This window comes from Anas platyrhynchos, chromosome 3, assembly GCF_047663525.1.
Source record: "Anas platyrhynchos isolate ZD024472 breed Pekin duck chromosome 3, IASCAAS_PekinDuck_T2T, whole genome shotgun sequence".
NCBI lineage: Eukaryota > Metazoa > Chordata > Aves > Anseriformes > Anatidae > Anas > Anas platyrhynchos.
In genome coordinates this window covers 83,378,472-83,401,645 of record NC_092589.1, presented here as the reverse complement: position 1 = coordinate 83,401,645, position 23,174 = coordinate 83,378,472, and the positions used below count along the sequence as shown (strand labels likewise).

The window sequence follows — 23,174 nt, the reverse complement described above, 5'->3', positions numbered from 1 at the left end:
AAATGTCTTCGATATTGAAGTCCCTCAGGAAATCTGAGGTAGACTTTGTTTGAATTAGATATTAGTTTATTAAGTTTTCTTCAACGTGTGGAACTAGTTCAAGAACTATTCAAATTTCTCCTTGAATATTCCATTTGACTGACATCTCACTTCAGTAGTCTGTCCTCACACAATGTGCACCTTCATGCTTGTTGCATCCCAGTAGTTCCTTAGCTGCCTCTAGCTTCCTTCTCATAGCAGCAAACCCAAACGCATGGGAACCACAACTGAAGAATGCTATTAAAAGCATCAACTCCTTCTATTTCTCCCAAGTTGCAAATTATAGGCAAGTTTAAGCACTTCTCAAGACTTCTTATACATGATGAAAGGTTTGTTCTCCATCTTCTGGTAGAATACTGAACAACAAGGAGGAGAGAAAGCAGCTCACAAGAAAGGTGGTCTTCAGCTTTAAGGAGCTGTACATCACTGAGGCTGAGAGTGATGATATTTAAACACCTATAAAGATGGTTCTGTTGTCCCTTTAGGTGAAAGGAAGAACTTAAGGTTCTGGTGAACTTCAGGTTCTTTGGAAGAACCAGCAAGATGATACCAGCTTTGTTACCTGAAAAAGTTTTTATCCCACTGTTGAAGGAGACATCAGCAGCTGCCTACTCGATCCAAATGCAGATCAATTCAGACATAGTTATGTTCCTCATGTTTTATCACCTAGGTTCAGGGGCTCTGTCAGGAATTAGGCTGTCTTGCAATTTGTAGCACTTGATTACCCGTGCTCTGATGCTGTTCAAGGACTTGTCACCTCTGCTTGCACATTGAGAAATTCCCTCTTGAAGAGGGAGGAAAAAATATCCTTAAAAAGAATAGAGAGCGTTTCCTCCTGGTGTACTTATTCCCATAAAGAGAAGTCTTTCTTACAACAGCCATTCAGTGTTTTTCCACTCCTTTGATAAAGGCATTTTATTTCTCACCATGTTGCTCTGCCCCTGATCTAAGCAATTGGTTTGTTGCGTATAATAGCTTTATTTTCATATTGCTGTTCACATGCTATAGAATAGTCTGAAATATTCTAACTCATTGATCTGTGAAGTACTTTGGGTTTATATGGATTTCCTGTAGGTGTTGTGCTAATGAATCTATCTGTATTAAAAAGCACCATTCTATTTATTTTTTAAAGAAAAGTGTTAATCTCATCTTGGAGCAAGTATATAAGCCTGTACGTTCATGAGACAGTTCCTGAAGCTTCTTTATATGATGGCTTAACTGCTGAAATTGAAATTCAATTTCCAGTTTCCTGAGATCTCAAAATGCTGTGGTGTCCACAGAATCCCAATATGTGCACTACGATGTTCTCTGTTGTTTGTGCTCAGTTACCCTCCCTGCTTCCTGCTCTGTGCTGTACCTCTGAGATGTATCAGTGTCTTTCGTTTATGGTGCTGGTCCCGAATGTAGGAGCTTTCAGTGACCACGTGTACCATGTAAGAAGTGACTGGCAGAGACTTTGAAGGCTGAGCACGGACATGTGCCTGTACGTGTGTTTCCGGCACTGGTGAACAATTCATCTCGCAGACCCGTGTAGCAAATGGTTTGTGGCGTTCTTATTCCCTGCTGCACAAATAGCTCACTTCTGGAAGTGTTACTATAAATAAAATCTTTAGGAGAGTTATTCGGAAGGGACCTACAACGATCATCTGCTCCAGCTGCCCTGTCTGAAATACTGGTCTCTTTTCTTTTGAACCAGAGTTAAACAGCCAATTAGTTGGAGCTCATAACTACTGCACCTAAAGAGAAGACACCAGTGTGAAACATACACGTAGGAAATACTGTTTCAAAGAAAAGCAGATCTGGGGACTGAAAACTGCCCTAACGTTGCAGACCCTTGGAGTTGGTATTGGGGGTCTTTAATGTACTAACTGGGCTATTTTTTGTTTCTGAATAATAGGCAGTTCCTTTGTAGGAGAGGAAATACATCAGAGGAATGACCTAGTCAGACTTCTAAATCCTTACGTTCTGTTAATGATCATCTGCAAGGTACAGAGATGGATGAAAAAGGCAATAAAATGAAATACTGATACTTGAAGGGGAAGAAATGATTTTTTAAAAAAGACACGGTAAATCTCACTTGTCTGAGCTTCAGTAAAATTATTTTTGAAGTATCAAAGCCAAAAAGATGGCAGTTAGTGCTAGAATGAGGACACATAGGATATGGATATAGGGATATAGCAGGTAACATTTGTTTTCAGTTGAAGTTCTGGCAGAAGTGTTAAAGCTTGCTTTCAAGACTACATTTTAACTTTGTAATCCAAAAGAATGGGTTGTCCTGGTAATATGGACTTGGTTGGCATCGTCCCTTCCTTTCACCTTTCTCCAGAGGTCAATATGGCTACGTTGTCAGTGTTTGGCACATCCAGCAGCAGTCACTTAGGATAGGAAGACTCCAAAAAGACATGACAAGCATTTTTCATGTCCTTAGAGCTGCTGTGTCATCTGGCATTGCCTGGTTCTCCTGGCACATCATTGCATGCTTTAGGAACTTGGAGACTGACAAGCAGGAGGCATTTTAGCCTCCTTATTGTGCATTATGTTCTTAAAAATGCAGCTTTGTCAATTCAAAAGGCAGTTCTTGCTCAATTGAGGTAGTACACATGAAATTTAAGGCCGAGAGGTGAAATAATTGCAGGCAGATAGTAATGTGGAGTTCCTGGAGGTCAGAGTATTAAAGTTACTAAAACTCTTTTTGCATAGTTCAGTAGCTGACCACAGCCAATACATTTCATGACCTGAAAGAAGTAAATACCACAGCCTTTATCCTTCCCCGGTTTGTATGGAAAAAGAAAGTGCCTCGGCTGGTGAGTACCATTTGAGCAGTACTTACCCGGAGCAAACAGTTCACAGCACTTCATCCTCTATTCCTGCTCACTTTTGCTGCGTGTTTCCAAAAGTATCTGCCAACAAATATGAGTTTATAACGAGAGCTAATACAGAAGGCAGCAGTTTCCAATGAATATGTATTTAAATCATATACATCTGCATGTCTTGCTCTGCTGCTCTTGTAGCCAGATAATAGTAGCACCACAGTAAGGTGATTTAGCCTTCAAATGAAAAGAATTTTTTCAGGCTTCTGACTGATGGTTCACACGTTTCTGTATGAGGTATGTGTCTCTGGCACTCCAAGCTAAATAAAGAGGATTGTCTGTTTTTCCCACTATCTGAAATGTGGGATTTTGACAGGAAACTCCTTTTACAAAAAGTACAAAGAAGGATAAAGATTGTGGCAGTTGATGTTTTTGAACTAACTCTAAGGCAAAAATAATTGAGATTTTTTTTCAAAGCAGTCTTGTGAACTCAAAGCTTTACAAATGCAAACTTCAGAGGTTCAAATACAGAAGGAAAATCATGGATATGTTGCTTTCCATCTTCCCGTGCACTTTAATTTCTACTCCCTAAGTTGTAATCTTCTAGGGAAGAAAAAGAGTCTCACAGGTCAACGTTATGTATTGTTTCACTAAATCAAGAGTAATGAAAATTTATCGGAGTGGTTTGAATGTAACAGTATCAGTACATGATTGGATTAAAAATGGAGAAATTAAAGCAGGCACAAGAAAAAGACTACAAAACCAGAATGGGCCTGTACAGTGCAATGAGAATTAATTCTTTGGTGTTTGTATCTAGGCTTGTTGCTTTGCAAATAATGCCTGAGAGCGTCGCTCTGGATAGCATGCGGTTTCTGTATGACTGTCGCTCGTCTTGAGCCCAGCTGCATGGTCACATGCTGAGGTGGGAGAAGGATACGGAAGGGAATGAGAAAATTAATTCAGAAGACTCCTAAAAGAAAACAAAAGGAGAGCTTTAACTTTGTGGCCAGTGAAATTCTGTGGCCAGTTCTTAATTTTCATTCTATTTCAGAGCAAATTCTGGTCACTGGTTTCAGAAAGCGTACAGTGTACAGTCTGCAAGGCAGTTACCATGAAACTCACTGCCTGTTATTTGGTATTAGTGTTCTTCAGAGGAGAAATCAGATATGTCTATCCACGTTGTCCTACTGATTTCATGCAGTAGTTTAAGAATCCTAAGACAACGCTTTCCTCCAAAGAAATAATACTGCATTCTTTGCTTTGTGCTGCCACAAGCACTTGAATCTACACGCTAAATGTATCTGGGGAGCTGATAGGAATTAAATCTTGTTCTGTTTCTCGCTGATTAAGGATTAGCTCTGGTCACAGATTTCCTCAAGGTCCAAACAACCCTTACCCTATAAATGGTATTTAAGAGATGATAACGAGTGAACGTTAGGAAAGTAAAGGGCTACACAGAGTGCAAGTAAAGCTTGCTAGTGCTAGTAAGCACAGAATCGCTGCTTGTGTAAATTGTCAGTGTCGGTGATACTGAAAAAAAAGGAAGAAAAAAAAAAATGTTGCCCTTAAACTGGAGGAGACAGAGACAGGGTGGAGAATTGAGGTCACCTCTGCTCTGTGTAACTTGGTCTGTACTGGGAGCTGGCCATGGTGGTGATTTTTGGTGGTTTGTTTTTGTGTTCACCCCCTGAGAGTTGGAAACCAAGTGAGGAGGACTGTGATGTTCCCCTATGCAGGAAACTGGATTTATTGGCTTAGACCCTGTACTCCTTCCCACTACTTCTTGGGTTTTCTGTTTTTGAGATCATGATGACACCGCAGAACAAGAGGGGCAATGAGCTCATTGAATTCAAAGTGTTTCCTCTAGGACCTTGATCAGTACGGGTGTTGTGTGGGGAAGGACAGCTTGTATGCCATTCGAAGAGTTAAATAGCCATCACTATCAGCTAACATCAGGAAAAAAATGACAGAACTAGAAACGGTTTTCTTTTAAACAAAAGCCAAGACGTTGTGGGCTTACAGCCCACAGATCAGGTTTCGGAGTTAATCTTGTGGGCTGGATCCTTGTATTGAGACCTGGATTTACATATATTTTTGTGTACATGCATGTTAAAAATCAGATCTGTTCTACTGATGTCAATGTCTTGTTATATACCTCTCTCTGAGATACGCTGTGTTTTATGTAATCCTAAGTCTTTTCCAAGTCTAGAGCTTCAAGAAAATATGAGCGGTGACAAAACAACTATTTTCAGGACTTGCTAATCCTTAAATCAAGGCATTCTTTATAATAAACTGTAAGTGCTGTAATGGTAGAAGTCCTGTGAAGCTGGAAGTTTATCGAGATACCCAAAGTCTGGGTGGCTTTTGAGTTAGACAGTCAACCAAAACTTTTTGTTCAAGTATGAAGTGCTGCAGCATCAGAAATTAAGCACTAAATAGTCACATTTTAAAATGTTGTGTACCCCATGTTCGTTCAATTGCCAGCTGAGTAGTGTAAAAAATCAAAATTGCTGTAAGTTTTGTGGTGCTGATACTTTTTACATCTGGAAGATTTATTCCTGTACTGAGCTACTTGCTGGTCCCACTGACAGCTGGAGAAACATTGTTTAAAAACTTAATTATGGATGAGTTTTGATTTGAGTGGATTCAAAGCTAAAGTTTGTGAGCTTGGCTTATGTACATCACAGATCTGCTAGGTGTCTGTGTGTCAGTGAACACCCTAGGGTGTCACACCCCCCTTATCTTAATAATTTTTATAATTATGTAACGTTACTTGCCTTAGCTACTTAGATAACGTGCGGATACGGTGGGGTTGTGTTTATGAGTGGTGTTCCCCGCTGGATCCCGTGGTGGTGTCTATAGGTTTGGCCATGCACATAAAAGCAGCAGCATTCCTTACATTTATTGTTTTGAGGTTTAAATTGCTTCCTGCCACATTGAGGGCAAGCACAGCGGTCGTACCTGAGAGAGGAGGAGCACTGGCAAAGCAGCTTGAAGATGAAGTGTGAATTTTTTTGCTTGCATTCATATAACACTTTGCAAGAATTCCCTAAGTCGCATGACTCCAGCACATACCAATTGGATAGGAGTCCATGAGAGAGTTTAGAACTTGTAATTTCTCTTATGCTCTTATTATAGATACTTTATCCCTACAGTCTCCACCACCAATAAACATCTCAAGTCCTCTTCTTCACCCACCAAAGCAGTATGCACCGTTTCAAATAATAAATGGTTCCGTGTTTAGCTTGGCTTCTTCCTTATTGCTGAACTTAGCTTCTTACATACCACAGAGTATGTATTTTGCTGTATAAAATTTTCAGATGCCGAGTAGTGTAGTTCTGAGCTTTGCTCACGTGGTATGTTAGCCAGAAATGTTCAGATGTGGTTGTCTTGATCTGTCAAAGTAATTGGTACTGTGAGATTTAGAGGAGTGGAGTTTGCTTGTAGGGGAGCTCTCAGACTCAAGTCTTTTTGAGTTATTACAGAAATACTTTCCAGAAAACACACTTCATAACTTCTATCTTGGAAATGATTCTAATTTCTTAAATTTACTTATACTTTCTGTGGTTGTTTAAGCTCATTTGTAAAATTCATTTATTTTCAGGTAACAAACAAATTTGCCTGGCTTGAGAATAGCAGATTTATTATAGTCCCAAATGAAGAAAAATGTAACTGAAAGGCAACTTGGCTTAATATGATCACCTGCATGTGTATTTGCATGTGTGTGGATTTAGATACACATTGATGGAAGAGAGAAACTCCTTTACCCTTGAAGTGTTGCTAGAGGTTGTTCCCCTGCCCCATCCAGTTGGGTATTTGGGTACATGAAGGAGAATTCACCTGGTCTTGCTGTTCCTAAGGGGTACATCAAGACAGAGTACTCAGGAGTCACTGCTGCAGTGCCTTAGGTTCCCTGCTCGAGCTGCTGCATCTCTGGCATCGCTGCTGGCAATCTTTGGTGACATCCAGCTCTTGGCACTTTCTTGTACCAAGCCCCACGTGGATCAGCTTTCTGCCCAGCAGTGGGACCTGGCAGGCCGTGACCACACGCTTACAGCTGCAGCATGCTTCATTCTAATTCCTTGGGATCAGGCTGACAACACAAACTGTGAATGAATAAAGTTTGCTCTATTTCTTGAATCAGCCCCTTCTGATGCTTCTTGTGAAGATGGCTGTGGTTTTGGATCAGCCAGTGACTGACACGTGCTGGAGGAGAGGTCAGTGGTGGTGTGCCAGCTAAGGGTGAGCCGTGCCGTGGTGGGAAGGTGTCTGGGGCATCTCAGGGAGTGCTGCTGTCATCCTTCAGCCTGGCTGTTTGCTCAGACTTGTTGCTTGAGCTCTTTTTCCAGCAAGGATGTGCTGGTGTCCCCACTGGTTAGTCCCCTGGGCTTGGGCAGGTATGGAGGCAGCAGCTCCAGGCACGTTCCTGCATACCGGGGCAAGCTTGCCTTTACTCAGCTGTCTACAAGGGGAAAGAATCTGAGCTGAGGAGCTGAAGAAACACGTAGGTGTGGACTGCACATGTGGAACTGCAGTTAATAGCAAATAATCCCTTCCTTTTGTATGGGATGGATTTTTCCCACAGCTGCAGTACTGTAGGGCTGCTCTCAGCAGAGGAGGTTGCCCAGTGTCACATTTGGAAGTAGAAACACATCCTCTGGTAGGTGCACTGCTACTGCAAGCATTTATGTAAGCGCTCTGATAAAGGATGGAAAAGATAAAAAATGTATTGTCTGAACGTTACCCGTGGCTAAATATTTTCCACAGCTTAAATCGCAGATAGGACATTTCTGTTTTTTTTTAATTGCACAAATTGAAATGCTTCCATTTTTTGAACGTTCTCGTGTGTAAGCTGCAGCAGAAATAAAATGCAGTTTGGGTCTCACAGAGGAACAAAACTTCGCTGCTGTGCTCTGAATACAGCACTTGGCTTGATTAACAAGCATGTCCTGACTAGGGAGATAAATAACTTAATGAGGCCCAGGGCTGGGGGTAAAATTCTTTCTTTTTATGGTTGTAAACGGAACACAACAATGATTCATTAGCAAAGCAGAATGTATTTGATTTTCTTTGTACAGTGGCAGTGCTGTATAGTCTGGGGACATCCAGACAAGGAAATCTGTCATCCTGAAGAATACTTTTGAAGGGCGTGGTGGGCGTAAGTGCTTAATATAGTTCGTGTAATGGCTTGGAAGTGGTGATCTATATATGCGAGATACAAATAACACTATTTAATGCTGAAATCAGTGTCGCTATGTTAGAGTGCAAGCCTCCCTGCTCGCTTTATGCAGTGTGTTTGCATCTGTCCGTGCTGCTTTTAAAGAACAGTAGCAGTAGCAACAGATGGCCAATATGCCAAATAATTTTTGGAACTTGCCAATTTGTTGATGAAGTCTACTTCTAATTTGGTTGATTACTTATAAATCTCATTTTTTCAAAATAAAACTTTACTTCAATTCATTAAGCTGCACTTGGACTGGAATAGTGTTGGTAGGGCTTTCGTAGGTCCTGCAAGTGCTTCAGTGATTCCTCCTCAATCCAGTTTTCTGGTGTTAATGACTACATGATATTTCTGTGAAGTTCCTAATTACCTGGGAGAATCCCAGCTGGGCTCTGTCATAATAGGCCTGCTGTCTTAAATACCCTCCCTGACTCAGATCGGAATGCGATAGTGCCTACTGGAGATCTGTCAGCATCCTGATTACCTACAAGCTCGCTCTTTCCTGCCCCATGAAACTTGAGATCAGATCTGGTTGTTACAGGGCTGTCTGTGTGGTCACTTTTCACAGCTTGCTTCAGTTTCTGTCTACCAGCACAGTTAATTTCTTCTTCTAGGTGTTGCTGTCTCTTCGCAGCAGCTGGCCAGAATCCTCTCCAGTCGTGCTTCTCAGATGACCAGTTGCTTAAGTTACATCTCCCTGCTTCCTCACTCCCTTTCTTCTTTCCTATGTCAAAGCCTGTGTTAATCTTGGTGCTTGCTGTGGACTTATGAAGATGCAGATGGGCCGTACATTCAAAGTCAGATCGATGTTTAGCAGGTACACCTAGTGTTTCTGATATTAAACAGGATTCCTAACTTGATGTATCAAATGCCTAAAGACAAACTTATCTTGCAGGCAGAGACTATTTGGCAGATTTAAGATGGCCAAGTTGGCTGTAAAGGGTTTAAATAAACTATCAGCTGAATAAAAGTAAAGGGCAGTGGTACAACAACCTGCTACGGCTGTGATCTGATATGGTGATTACCACCAAGCTGCATTTCGTTGTTGTTGTTTACTCTAAGTCAAAACAAAGGAGAAATAGCTTGTTTCAAATTAATCAAAATGGAATGTAATTCGTGACAACATTAGCTTTAATAATTCATCCCTAATTATGGAGCTGCCTCACTGTTTCAGCGAGGTTGCATTCCGTGCTAATGCAGGCAACTTTCCTGGCTAATTTAAGAATCCATGTGAACAGTAAGCAGTGCTGGATGCTTTATTACCATGTTTGTTCCTCGTTTACTCATAATGTCACCAACAACTTTCACATTTTCACCAGAGAGGGAGATTCACTTCTTTCAAAGAAGTGTAGAATTAGTTAAGCCATATTGTTCATTTTTAATGCAAAGTGCTTGCGTGTTTTTTCTAGTGCAAAAATGACATCGCTGAGTGCTTAAAAGGAGAAGTTTATTCCTTTTCAAAAAAGGATTACACAGTTATGCTTTTTCTAAATTTTGTGCATTGTATGCTATAGTGTAATACTCTGTGAAAGATACTGCATTGATTTCTCTGATGTGTTCTTAAGAAAGAAACAGGTTAATGAGAACATTTTCTTCTGCAAGACTGTGGCATTCATATAAAGCTTAAGATCCAGTTCATTCTTTTAATGTGAATACTTCTGTCAACTCAACTAGGTGGATGTATTGTTGTGCATGCTGTCCAAACAGTTGCTCCTTGACCCAAAAAGTGAATGATGCAGAAGATATTCTTACAGTTCTTGTTCTTCAGGTTTGCAGTTTTACCACTGGCATCCTTAAACGTGTCACCTAGGACAAATCAGTAATAGAAATCACAATACGTCTGGCTGCGTGAGTATTTGGGAAGAGGGAGACTCTTTGCTGGAGTTTCTTAGAAGATGCAGGTGGAGATCAGTAACGAGAGGTGTTCCTTGGGGTTCAGTATTGGGGCTGATGCTATTTAAGATCTTTGTTGGTGACACAGACAGTGGGATCAAGTGCACCCTTACCAAGCTTGCCGATGACACCAAGCCGTGTGGTATGGCCAACACACAGGAGGGAAGGGCTGCCATCCTGAGGGACCTGGACAGGCCTGAGAGGTGGGCCCGTGCGAACCTCATGAGGTTCAGCAAGGCCAAGTGCAAGGTCCTGCATCTGGGCCAGGGCAATCCCAAGGACAAATACAGGCTGGGCAGGGAATGGATTGAGAGCAGCTCTGAGGAGCAGGACCTGGGGGTGTTGGTTGTTGAGAAGTTTGAAGCTGGCAGGGTGTGCTTGCAGCCCAGAAAGCCAACCGTATCCTGGGCTGCACCAAAAGCAGGTGGCCAGCAGGTCAAGGGAGGTGATTCTCCCCCTCTGCTCTGCTCTTGTGAGACTACCTGGAGCCTTGCATTCAGCTCTGGGGCCCCAGCACAAGGAGAGATCTAGTGTAGCTAAAAGGAAGAAATTGTTTACTCAGAGGGTGGTGAGGCCCTGGCACAGGTTGCCCAGAGAAGCTGTGGATGGTTGCAGCACCCATCCTGTGGATCCCATGAGGCTGAATGTCTCCAAGGATGTGCAGGCTTCCTGGCCTTGAACATGCTGCCTGGGGCTGTGAGCACCCGGGCAAGTGGGAGGTGTCCCTGCCCACTGCAGGGGGCTGGAAGTAAATGATCTTTCAGATCCCTTCCAACCCAAACTGTTCTGTGATTTTCTGATTCCTTGAAGCTGACTTCTTATGATCTTGTTGTTCTAGTACATTGATCAGATTTGCCAAACGGTGCAGGAGTAGACATTTGCTAGCACTGGTGGCTCGTTTATCCTGTCCTCTGCTGCTGCTGCCTCTTCCGTGCTTCTGCTGTGTTTTGCTCTCCCTTGATTGCTCTGCCATGGTCTGTGGTGCCTTTTAGCTGCTGTTGTAAGAGGATCAGATTGTTTGCTATCGCAGAGCAGACAATATTCTGGTAGCATCCAGGGCTCCAGCAGGGAGCACTAGGTGCTGCAGAAGCTATCTTCTGCTGCAGCAGAAGGTAGAGTGTGTGACTTTTCTTAAAGGTGGCTTTGTATTGAGGCTTCCTTTTAAGATAAAATCAGTTTTAATGAAGCTGTTTGCCAAAAAATGCATGTTTTTCTCTGTTACATCCTTGACTGGAATACCCTGGGTCTATGTTTTGTCTGTGCTTTAACCAGGCTTTGGTACTATGACTGCAAATAACCACATTAAACAGTTTTTTTTGCTTGAATTTAATGCAGAAAAAGTTTTTATTTTGAGAGCTTGTTTTGGATACCACCAAATAAGAATTTTAAGCATGTTCTGAATAGTACCGCTAGCTAACTGAGGGCAGGTGTATAACGTAGACAAGGCAATACTGAATGTAACTCATGCTCAATTTAGTAGAATTGAAGACCGGAATAAACCTAGTTTTGTTTTGTCCTGTCTTTTAAAGTGATGGACTTGTCTCTGCTGAAGAATTAATGTTCTGCTCTCTTCTTACCACACAAAGCAAGAGTCAGCCTGCTCGAGGTTGGATTTTATAGTTTGAATTGCATCATATCCCAGGCATAAAGAGTTCATTAAGATTGTTATATTTGCATGCTAAAATAAAAATGTAATATTTGCATATTTCAAATTGGCTGAGGAACACTTGGTTCTGGTTTTTATTCAGGTATACGGGAAATTTTTTGTTGCAGAAGAGCTTTATTGTCCAGAGGGCTCTGACAAGATTGCTGATTTTCTTTGCCAGAAGAAACCTTGTCAGAGTTGAACCAATATTGTCTAGAAAAGCTTTAATTACAGGAGACCTTAATAAAAAAAGGGAAAGCATGAATTTTGGTAAATGGCCTTGATGGTAGGAGCTATGTAAAATGCTTTCACACTGGCAAATCTTATTTCTTTCCACACTGAACCAGCTGGTTCTGCGGATGGGGGGACAGCAGCAGATGTTTTTTTTTTACCTGAAATCAGCAATGCCTTGGACTTTGTCTCCCACAGTCTCCTTATAAACCATGAAATAGTCCGCTCACCCAGGCAATATAACGAGGTGGCTGAACTGTGGGTCTCCAAGACTTGTAATTAGTAGTACGAAGTCCAGATGGCAGCAGGCTACTTGTGGCCTCCTGTCAAGGCTCAACACTGGTGAAAATCCTGTCCCACTGACTTACTGGTGAACTGGCTGAGGGGACAGAGCACGCTGTCAGCAAGCTTGCAGGTGATACCGACTAGGTGGGAGCACTCAGTACGCTACAGGTCAAGGATATTGTTCGAGAGGGACCTCAGCAGCCTGGAGGAACGGCTGATGCTGAGCCCTGCGTGCAGGCAGGAACAGCCCAGCCCCGTGCTTCTGCAGCCTGGGGAGCAGTTCTCTGGGACGGCCCCAGGAGTGGTGCTGCACAAAAAGCTCAACAGCCAGCCATGTGCCCACACAGCTGCTGCTGCACCCTGAGCTGTGTTAACGGCACCGCAGCCAGCATGTTGAGAGAAATAATCCCTTTACTCAGCACTTGTGGCGCTGCGTCTGGGTACTGGTGGGGAAGAATCACAGTAAATGTTAGTCCTACACAGGAGCAGGTTGCCCGCAGAGGCTGTAGGATCATGTCCTTCAGGATACTCACAGATCCACTGGATGTTATTCTAGACAACTTACTGTAATAGCTCTGCTTTGAGCAGGTTGTTAGACAACCTACACTGAGATTTTTCTACCTGTTACACCCCCAAGAAGCATACAGCAACATTGATCATCTTACTACATCAGTTGGCAACATGCAACAGCGTAGGAATTGGCTTGCAGTCAGATGGCACTGCCCAAGGCTTGCCTAATTCAACTTAACGTTTGTCTGAAACAAATGGAAGCCTTTTGTACTTCTGGTGGTGGTGCCTATTCCATCTCTTGCAGTTTGGTATGCATCACTCTAATTAGTTTTATTTCTAAGTCATCCTTTGTAGGTATTCACATGGCAAATAGGAAAACAGCTTTTTGACTGAGTTTCGGGTGTATATGCTGTCTTTAAAATGCTTAGTTCATAAAAAGCAGTATCCTGAAAATACCTATATTAACAAAATGGCAATAGAGAAGAAAATTAAAACTTACCAAAAATGTAGAAGTTATTTACTTGCTTTAGAAGCTGAACTGTAGAGATGAGTGTCTTTAAAAAATATTTTTTTTCAGTCCGTCAATTGTTCCCAGGTGTGCTCTTTAGGCTTCATATTTGGACAAAAACGAATGTAAACTGAATTACACGGTGATACAACTGGGGGAAGTGTCAGCCATAATATTATTGGATTATCAGAGAACGATTTCTAGGGGGTGTGGGGGTTAAGTTTAAATCTTCAATGAAACAATATATTCTAAGCAAAAAGTATGTTTTGAGAACATGGAATTCATATTAAGGAGATGGATAACCCTTCTTGATGGTTACTTTTTACTAGGGAGGAGTATAAAATTAAAAACCTGTAATTGTTCCTGAATTTTGTGTGTTTCTCTTCCTAAACAGACTTTGCTGGAATATGCAGAAAAATGGAAAACATCAGAAGATCCTCTGCCCCTCTTAGAGGTGTATACAGTGGCTATCCGAAGCTATGTCAAAGCACGACCTTATCTTACCTCTGAGTGTGAAAATGTAGCCTTTGTGCTTGAACGTTTAGCACTGTGAGTATTTTTTTCAGTTACTAATACCAACCTGTATAGTATTAACTTTGCACTGCCTAAATACTCTCAGTTCAGTTTGCAATCCATAAAAAATCTAAATAGGTTGGTGGTGTGGGTTAACCCTGTTGGACAGCTAAGCACCACACAGCTACTTGCTGACTTCCCCCCCACACACACACTCCCAATGTAACAGGAGAAGAAGAAAAGAATAAAAGCAAGAAAACTTGTGTGTCGAGATAATTGTTTAATAAGCAAAGGAAAAGCTGAATGGGAGAAAGAAAACAGAAGAAAACAGAAGAAATCAAGTGATGTAAAGGCAGTCATTCACTACGTCCCCCTGGTAGACTGATGCCTGGCCAGTTCCTCAGCAAAAGACAACTAGACTCCGTAAATCTCCTTTTTTTTCCTATTGTATTGCTGAGCATGACATTATATGGCATGGAACATTCCATCTGCCTGGCAGTGTCCCCTCTCAGCCTTGTGCACACCCCCTGGTCTCTTCATGGGAGGCAGAGTGAGAAACAGAGGGCCTTGACGCTGTGCAAACATCGTTGAGCAATAGTTAAAACATGGCTGTGTTATCAGCACTGTTTTGGTCACAGCTCTTAAAACACAGCACCATACAAGCAGCTCTGAAGAAAATTAACTCTGTCCCAGCCAGCACAATAACAGTTGGAAAAACATTCCTCATGGTGAATGGTGTATCTGAGAAAGAATGTCTTTGGTTGTTAGCAATGGAGCTGTCTTCAGAAGGACTCCCCTGATGTAGGAAAAGCCAGCGTCTCTAGCTTGAAGCATTTTTGTCACTACCGATCCACCTGCAGTCTGAAAATGCATCAATTTACAAAGGTTATTACAGGGTTGGACTTCAGTGACAAATTGATTGTTTTGTTGGAATTAGTGTTTTTTTTTTTTTTAAGAAAACCTGCTTTTATAGGTTCTGCAAGAGTATGCAGGACCTTCTTCTCTTTATATGTTCAGACAAAAATTATTTTGTGACTTTGACATTTTGTATGATCAACAATTCTTTATTTTAGTATCCATTTAAAAAAGATGCCTCAAATAATATTTACATTTGCATTCCAGAAGCTGTATTGAACTTCTACTGTGTCTGCCTCTTGATTTACCTGAAACTAAATGGGAAGAATTTCAGGCTTTTGTACAGGTGAGTTTTGGTCACGAAATAATATTATGTAATATGGCTGAAGACTTGTTTCCTGTTGGATGATAAAGATCAAGCCCTTCAGCTATAAATTCAATGTACTCCAAAGCAGTTGCTGTCAATCATATCACTTCTCTGTCATAGTTCATGTAGCAGCTTTGGAGAAAAAATATTTTTAGATGCTTCAAAGGAAGTCATGTTTCAAAAGCTACTTGTCTTTTAATGCTGTTAGAAATTGAATGTTGTGGAAGTTATTTTTTGTTCTACTGTTTGCTGTTGTTCATTTGAGATTTATTTTATGAGTGAAAGATGCTTCAGGATTTTTAGATCTTCCACAGGGCAGTAGTTGGTTAATGATTAGAGCTCTGCTTTCAGAGAAGGGCGTTGAAGCAAGTTCTGCTTTTTTGTCGACTGGAAGCTAGTAAATGTTATTCCAATTTTCAAGAAAGGCAAGAAAGATGACCCTGGTAATTATAGGCCTGTCAGTCTCACTTTGGTGCCCGGCAAAATTATGGGAAAGATTATTCTGGGAGTTATTGCAAAATACTTGAACAACACTGAATTCATCAGTTAAAGACAATATGGGTTCATGAAGGGAAAGTCATGCCTTACTATCTTACTATCCCCCTTAGTGGGCAAAGGGAAGGCAGTGGACATGGATTTGGAGAGATTTTAGCAAAGCTTCTGATACTGTCTCTTACAGTATCCTTTTGGACAAAATGTCCAAGGTACAGCTAGACATGTATGCAATATGATGGGTGAACAATTAGCTTATGGGTAGGGCTCACAGAGTTGTAGTAAATGGGGTAAAATCAGGCTTGCAGACAGTCACTGTGTTCTCCGGGGCTCAGTTTTAGAGCCAGTACTCATCAGTACTGGCTGATGTCACCATCAGTGACCTGGACACTGGGTTTGAGTGCCTAAATTAGGAGGTACTAAATTAGGAAGAGTTGTTAATTCCCTTGAGGGTGAAGAAACCTTACAGTGACATCTTGATAGATAAAAGCACTGAGCAATAACAAATTGTATGAAAATAGACAAGAACAAATACCAGATGCTGCACCAGAGGTGGTGTGCAATCCTGGATGTTTACCTGTAGGTTGGGGTACAAGTGGCTGGAGCGCAGCCCTGCAGAGAGGGGTTCAGGCGGTTTTGTGGGTCCTTTCCAACTCGAGGTGTTCTGCAATTTGCTGGAAATACGGGGGCTGGGAGATGTAAGGAGAATGAAATAATGACAGTGAAAAAGATGAGATACGGTTACCACAGGATTCTCAGCCTAAATAATGCAGAAAAAATCAAAGTGATTTTCAGAACAATTCTTTTTACTAGTATCTGCCTAATGTAAATTAATTCTTAAGAGCTGTGCTTGAGCCAGGAAGCTCTGTAGCTTTCTGATTGAGTTTGAAGTAAAAGAAAAATGAAGAGCTTGAATTGAGCCCTTCATTCTAGGACCAGTGTTAGTTGCACATTTCTATTTGATCCACGGAGTATTTAGGCTATTTAGTTTGCTCCCAAATGCAACTCTGGTTCCAGAATCAATCCTGCTATCTATGTGAAGTAAAAAGTATTTTGGTTGAATTCAGGAATTCAGTCTGCCTTGTATAGAACCATCGAGTGAAGTCTTACAGCTTGAGACTTTGCCTTTACAAAAATACTTTGTTCGGTGTGCCCAGTGCATAAAAACAGTCAAGTGCTGAAGAGCTGAGGCAGCTGATGCCACACAAAGATGTGGGCAAGAGATTTCTCAACCTCCATTTTCAAAAGGGGGGCATATTTCAAAAGTTAGTTTCAGAAATGTAAGTAGCATCTCTAGTTTATAAATGACTGTGAGTTTGGGATGCGCCATCTCTTTGGTTTTCTGCCTAAATCTTAGGAGACGGAGGCAGAAGTAACGCTGATAGGATAAATGTTAAGATAGTTTTGATATACATTCAAGTCTTTATCTGGTAGCTGGGTGGATGTTTTGTTATCAACGTAAGGTATAAAGGAATATTAAAGACATGTTCTTACCTTTTTTTTTTAACAATATTTCATTTTGTAAAATGTATTCTTCAGGTGGCTCATAAAAATTTGATGGAAAATGGCAGCCGGGAACTGCATATCTTAACTACACTTACTCAAGAGAAGGGAGTGTGGAAGAACCCAATATTGTGTGGCATTCTTTCCCAGGAACAGTTGGATCCAGATAAAGGTAAAATTTTAAATGATTAGAAAAAAATATGCCTTGTTATTATAATACTCTGGAATATTATTTTGTTAAATTAGTCTTCAACATAGCTTGTGATAATTTATAAGCTTTTTAAATAAAATACACTTGTATGACTCTTTGAATTATTAAAACAGTATGTTCCTAAGAATGTACGAATAATTTCATGTTAGTAATTTGCATAAAATGTAATAATAGATGGGTATCTCTTGCCATTTTCTTTATAACGTACGTGAAAGGGAGGTTGCATATAGGTTATTCTGTGATGGGATTAGTTCAGTATTGGTATTCAAAAACTATTTTACATAAAATATATTTAAGATAGGTGGCATTTACTGAGCTATGAAATGCAAAGTGGGATAGCACTGAAAATTAATTTACAGCACAGTTCTGAGATTAGCTCCCAGCAGTTGAAAAGAGAAAGGTATAGGAACAGTGTTAGGTGTACAATGATATTTTCCCAATGTTTTATTTCAGGTGCCAGAGATTTGCAATTCAGAGTTGGTGTCCTTGTGTTAATGAGTCTTGTCTGATTGGTTTGATTCTTTGAGGCTGCCTAATTGGTTTAGAATCCGTATGAACTGGCGTACAGAAGTGTCTGTGGCAGAGTTGCACAGTTCTCACATCAAGTGAAGCAGTTCCTCTTACTGTCAGCCTCCTTTTAGCCCGATACTTGCTTATTTTGTGTGGTATTCTTTACTGACAAAAAAAAAAGTGAACTGTTACTCAGATCTTCTAATGAATGCATCCTGTTAGTAAGACATGATTCATTAAACTGCTATCATATCCCTATGCTTCTGTTTCTCCTGTAGTTTCTTTAGTCTTTCACACTGTCTTCTACTGTCCCATTTCTGAAATAAGTCAACATGTACACGTAGTGAATTCCTGCTTCATTCTGTGTTCTTATCATGTTATTTCCTAACTTTAGACTGGCTTTTTGCTTGAGATACAAGAGACCAGTTTTTTCTTAGAACTGAATGGTTTAGTACCACTTTGTTTCTTGAGTATTTAATTTACAGTATTAGATTTTTTTTCCCTGACACACAGCCTATTTTTCTGCATGTAAAGTTGTTACTGTGTTTTTTACCCTACAAAAATCACTTTAGCGTTTTATTAAAATTTGAATGTTGATAGAACAAGTTGTTAGAACTAGTCCAGAGAAGAACCACAAGGATGGTCAAGGGGCCTGGAGTACCTCTCCTGTGAAGAGAGGCTGAAGGAGTTGAGGTTGTTAGGCCTGGTGAAGAAAAGGCTTTGGAGAGACCTTATAGTGGCCTTCCAGTATCTAGAGGGGACTACAGGAAAGCTGGGGAGGGACTTCTCATCAAAAAGTGTAGTGATAGAACAAGGGGGAATGGCTTTAAACTAAAAGAGGCAAGATTTAGCTTAGGTATTAGGAAGAAGCTCTTTACTCAGAGGGTGGTGAGGCCCTGGCACAGGCTGCCCAGAAAAGCTGTGGATGCCCCATCCCTAGAAGCATTCAAGGCCAGGCTGGATGGGGCTCTGAGCAACCAGGTCTGGTGAACCTGGTCTTGTGGAAGGTCTCCTTGTCCATGGCAGGGGGGATAGAAGTAGATGGTCTTCAAGGTCCTTTCCAACACAAACCATTCTGTGGTTCTGTGCGTTTTGCATTATGTCACTTAATGTACTGTGGTCCTCTTGTCTTCTACAATTGACTTTTTAATAAACTTTATCAGCAGATTTTATCAGCTTGTACTCTTCCCCCTTTTCCAAATACTTTACAAAAATGCTGGACAGCAGAGGTCCTGGTATAGATCCTCATAGAACCCACTGAGAGTTTTTCTTGTTTTTCATTTAACTAATAGTTTATCCATATAACAATCTGGTTTCTAATAACAAGATTGTTTGATATATTTACAGGTTCTGAGGGACTTCTTTTAATGCCCTTAGAAAATTAATTGGATCTAAATGGATAAATATATAGCACGATTCTGTTTAAAAAAAAAAGCTTACATTTAGTCTTCTGCAGGATTTGCATTTTGCCACTTAATCATTTATTGTGTACCTCATACAGTTGTTGGATTGTTACGCAGTTCTCAGAATCCCCTAGGATACTGTTTTACTAGCTTCACATCAAGAGTCTTTTAGCAACAATAGAGTACTTCTATGAGAGATTTGGAATTAGTGTATAGTTGTCTTATATTTGAGTTCCTTTAGAACTCGCTTGTGAATCTTATAAGTATTTGTTTTATCAGTGTTTTCCTATGAAGACTTCTCCTGACGTTTCTGGATTCCTTTTAGTCCTGAACGTTTTTTGCTCAAGGACATCTCTTCCTACGACTGACTGCTCTTTTGAGCAACTCCTGTTAGTCGTTACTTGTCTTGATGGTTGAAAATGGTACCTACCTAAATTACAAAAGATTACATGTCATGATAAAATCTCATCAAAAGAAAGAGTTACCCCTTCCACAAAGAGCCAAACAGCAGTGTACATGATATTCAGGAGAATTCTGTAGCTACTGATGAGTTTTCTGTTTCTGAATTCTGTTCAGTGTTAAAATTGATTTATTATTTATTTTTTTTAAGCCATTGATAGCAGTGTGCTTGGTGCTTATGAGTTTCTCTGACTTTTTGTACTGGAAGGTGTTTGCATCCCCATTCAGGTAATGGTTCCAATGTGCAAAACATTTTTGTCATCTGTACTAGTAGTTTTTGTGGCTTAGAGATCATTAAGCCTGGATGCAAGTATAACTCACTTAGAATGAATTAGCTGCCTAGGTGTGCTGTTAATCTCACTTGGACCAGTGCTGACTCCTAGCTGTAGTTACCAGGGCTCTTGTGTGAAAGAACTGAAGACACAAGTGCATAGAATATTTTTTTTTCTTTTTCACATAAATGATTAAATCTTGCTGGCTTATTTTTCTAAGAGAAGGCCACATGAAGGAACCATTATCTGAGTGAGGGTGAGCAATGCTTTAAAGAAGAGTTAGTGGCTCCAAGTTATTTTCATGTTGTAACCTCATTCTGTTCAACTTGAAGGTCCAGGTTGGTAGGTTTCTAGTCTGGTGATTGTCAGCCTGCCTCCCATCATTTTACACCATGTTCTCATCCATTTAACCAATGTGAACCATTTGGTCCTGTTGCTATGCTTTTTTTAATCTCTTCTATCAGTGGCAAGATTGTAATATTACATATCAACTGAATATCAAGAATATGGATAAGCTGTTCTCTAGCTACTGCTGTTCTGTAATGCTGCATTGTTTTGTGCTCTCTTGGTAATTTGAAGGATATTTTAGTAATATAAAAACACAGGAAGTTTTCTTCCTTGTCTGTAATCCAGCACTCCCACTGGGTACCAATTAGCACTCTTTCACTGGACAGCTGCTTCTCAGCAGTTTTCAACATTAATTTCTGTATAACAATCTTCAGAATATTTGTAAACTTTCTTTACAAGATCTTGTTTTTGTTCTTAATACCAAACAGTAAAGGGAACATTACAGAAGTACACAAGTGTTGTTACACTGAGATGTTATCATTTGTCAAGTTTGATCAGTTCAGTCTTTAAGTAACAATTAGTGTAAGCATTTATCTGTTTGGTATTGTAGAATCATATAGGTTGGAAAAGACCTTTGAGATCATCAAGTCCAACCATGAGTTGGACCTACCAAGTCCCATCTCCAAAGCACATCCCTGAGGGCCATGGCCACATGTTTTTAAATACCTGCAGGCAAGGAGACTGCCATTTCCCTGGGTGGCCTGCTCCAATGCTTGGGCACCCTCTCCACGAAGAAATTCTAGTATCCCCTGATGCAATTTGAGACCGTTTTCTTGTACCCTGTCACTTGTCACCTGGGAAAAGAGATATGGGTACAGATTTGTGTGTATACATGCATAAAATCTTTTCAAACTGTAAATATTCTCTAGGTGCTTGATTTGTCACCTGTTTGAGTGACAAACATTGGAATTGCCCTAATTCATTAGCACACTGGTGATTACAAATGTTGACAAATTTGGCATAAGTTATCATACTCAGTGTGATAGATGTTACCAAATAAAAGAGAATCTCTTCTTTGGGAAGCCTTACAATGCTGAAATCCCACTTGAGTTGTTTCTGAAGAAAACAAATCTCCTCCTACAACTGGAACATCAGCACTGTCTTTTTGCTTTCTGTTTATATCTTTGAGTCCTAGGGTGGAAATGGGAGTTTGGATTTCTAATGAGCTGAGGGGTATATTTTTTTGTTGTTGTTATTGTTGACCCGTGACTCTAAAGATAACTTATTTTCAGAAACCGAAGTGTCAATAGGGACTTGGGATGTCATTTGTGGGGCCCCTTAGTTGGACGTCTGAGTCGATAGCACTGCTTTTGGCTGCCACCTGTGATTTGCTGTGAGAATCTCCTTTTGAATTTCCTGAATCTGCTTGGAATGGTCTGTCATGAATCAACCTACAGTCATTTGAAGAACACCCACACAATCTTCCACTGCCCTCAGAGCAGTTCAGTGCCCAAAAAGAGATTCTGCTATCGGTTCCATGAATTTCTTTCTTCTCTTTCCTGAGCCTTGCCCATGTATCTACCCAAAAGGATGCACAACAATTATGTGACCAGCCCTGCAACTTCTTGATTCAAATCATGGTTCTTCAAGAGAATTTTCTCTTAAAAGTGTGCTTGGAATCAGTAAATTCTTCATGCAAATTTTCTTGTTCTTTTTCTACCTAAACCTGTCTCCTGTGCCTTTAAAGAATGCGTCAAATTTATGTTTTGGCTATGTAGCACCATACATACATATAATCTCTAAAGTGGATGCTTCAGAGATCACCCAGAGTTCCATGAACCCATTAGGTCATGACAATAGCAAAGTACCAGTGTTCTCACACAACATTTCAGGGATGCCTTGTGAATGTGTTGCTAACATTCTTTACTGTGGACCAACACTCAACCAGTTCCCATATCCCTCAGATAATGGGAGTAACCAGTCCCAGCACCAAAGCAGGAAGAAATTGGGAGATACGTACTAGACATGAAAATATAATCTCCTCCACATCATGAAATTCAAGATGACTGGACCTGTCACTACTTCAGGTTTCAACTGCAAGGCTTTTTTTTTTTTTGAGATTGCATCAGAATGCTGATGAGCAACCAGTGTTTATATCTGGAGTGAGGAATTTTTCATGTTTCCCTGCTTCATTATCTTACCTAACCAGTCCAGTATTAATTCTTCATGTGATAGTGGGTCCTTTGTCTTACTGCCTCCTGAACTACCATTTTAATTTTGAATGAACTACTGATTTTAATTTGAGGTCAGTACTGATTTTGATCTTGAATCAAAACTCATCTGAGTTCATGACAATTAGAATTTACACAACCGGAATTTACCTTTCTTGAAGTTGTATGTCTGATCTGGTCGGTCTTAATGCTTAGTGTCCAAAAGACTGAAAATTGAAATATGGCTAAGTATTTTGAGTTATGTAATAACCTTTGCAATGGCAAAAAAAAAAATGCTCTACTATTACAATTCCACTACCAGTTTCTGTCAGTGTGCTCTTCAGCACGAACCTTCTTTCCATCCTAGAGGTTGTCATTTCCTTGTAGTGATCATGAAATTCTCCAAAACCTAAGGCTGTGCTGTCATTGGTATCGCCTCATCTGGTACTGAGGGTGAGTGGAAGAATTGTCCAGAGGAAAATGATTTGAGATAACAGTACAGAAAGTGAAGCAGCCGCATTTATTAAATCTCATTCTGATTATCCTTAGAGATTTAAACCTTGATGTCAAGAATGAAATTATTGAATTTTTCATAGATTTAAATGTAGTAGGCAGACTTCTGAAGTACAGCCCACTGAAGAGATGTTCAAGGACACAACCATCACTGTTCGGAGAATATCAAGGTGGATAAAGGGCAGGCTAGAATTTAAATAGCCAGCACAGAACTATTTTGGGTAATCAGAGCGCTGCTACCAGAAGTCAAATGATACCAGCAGCATCACTTAAAATTTAAAAAAAAAAAAAAAAAAAAGTGTTTTCATCCTGGGTATATGCAAAGCAGCCACCTGGAACTTCTACCCTTTCACCAGACAGTGTGCCCTCGTAGAAGCATCCTGGATGGATGCTGCATTCAGCAGAATTGTGCTGAGGTGTTGTTTGCATGAAGGAT

At 40.5% G+C, this 23,174-nt stretch overlaps 1 protein-coding gene across 1 annotated transcript in view; it reads left to right on the top strand.

The window, feature by feature from the left end:
- Positions 1 to 23,174, top strand: part of ZNF292 (zinc finger protein 292) — a 56,967-nt gene that overhangs the window by 15,405 nt on the left and 18,388 nt on the right. Inside the window, exons 2-4 of the mRNA XM_038176628.2 lie at positions 13,537 to 13,691; positions 14,778 to 14,856; positions 16,909 to 17,044. Coding sequence (XP_038032556.2) covers positions 13,537 to 13,691; positions 14,778 to 14,856; positions 16,909 to 17,044 — 370 coding nt within the window. The remainder of the gene's footprint in view (positions 1 to 13,536; positions 13,692 to 14,777; positions 14,857 to 16,908; positions 17,045 to 23,174) is intronic.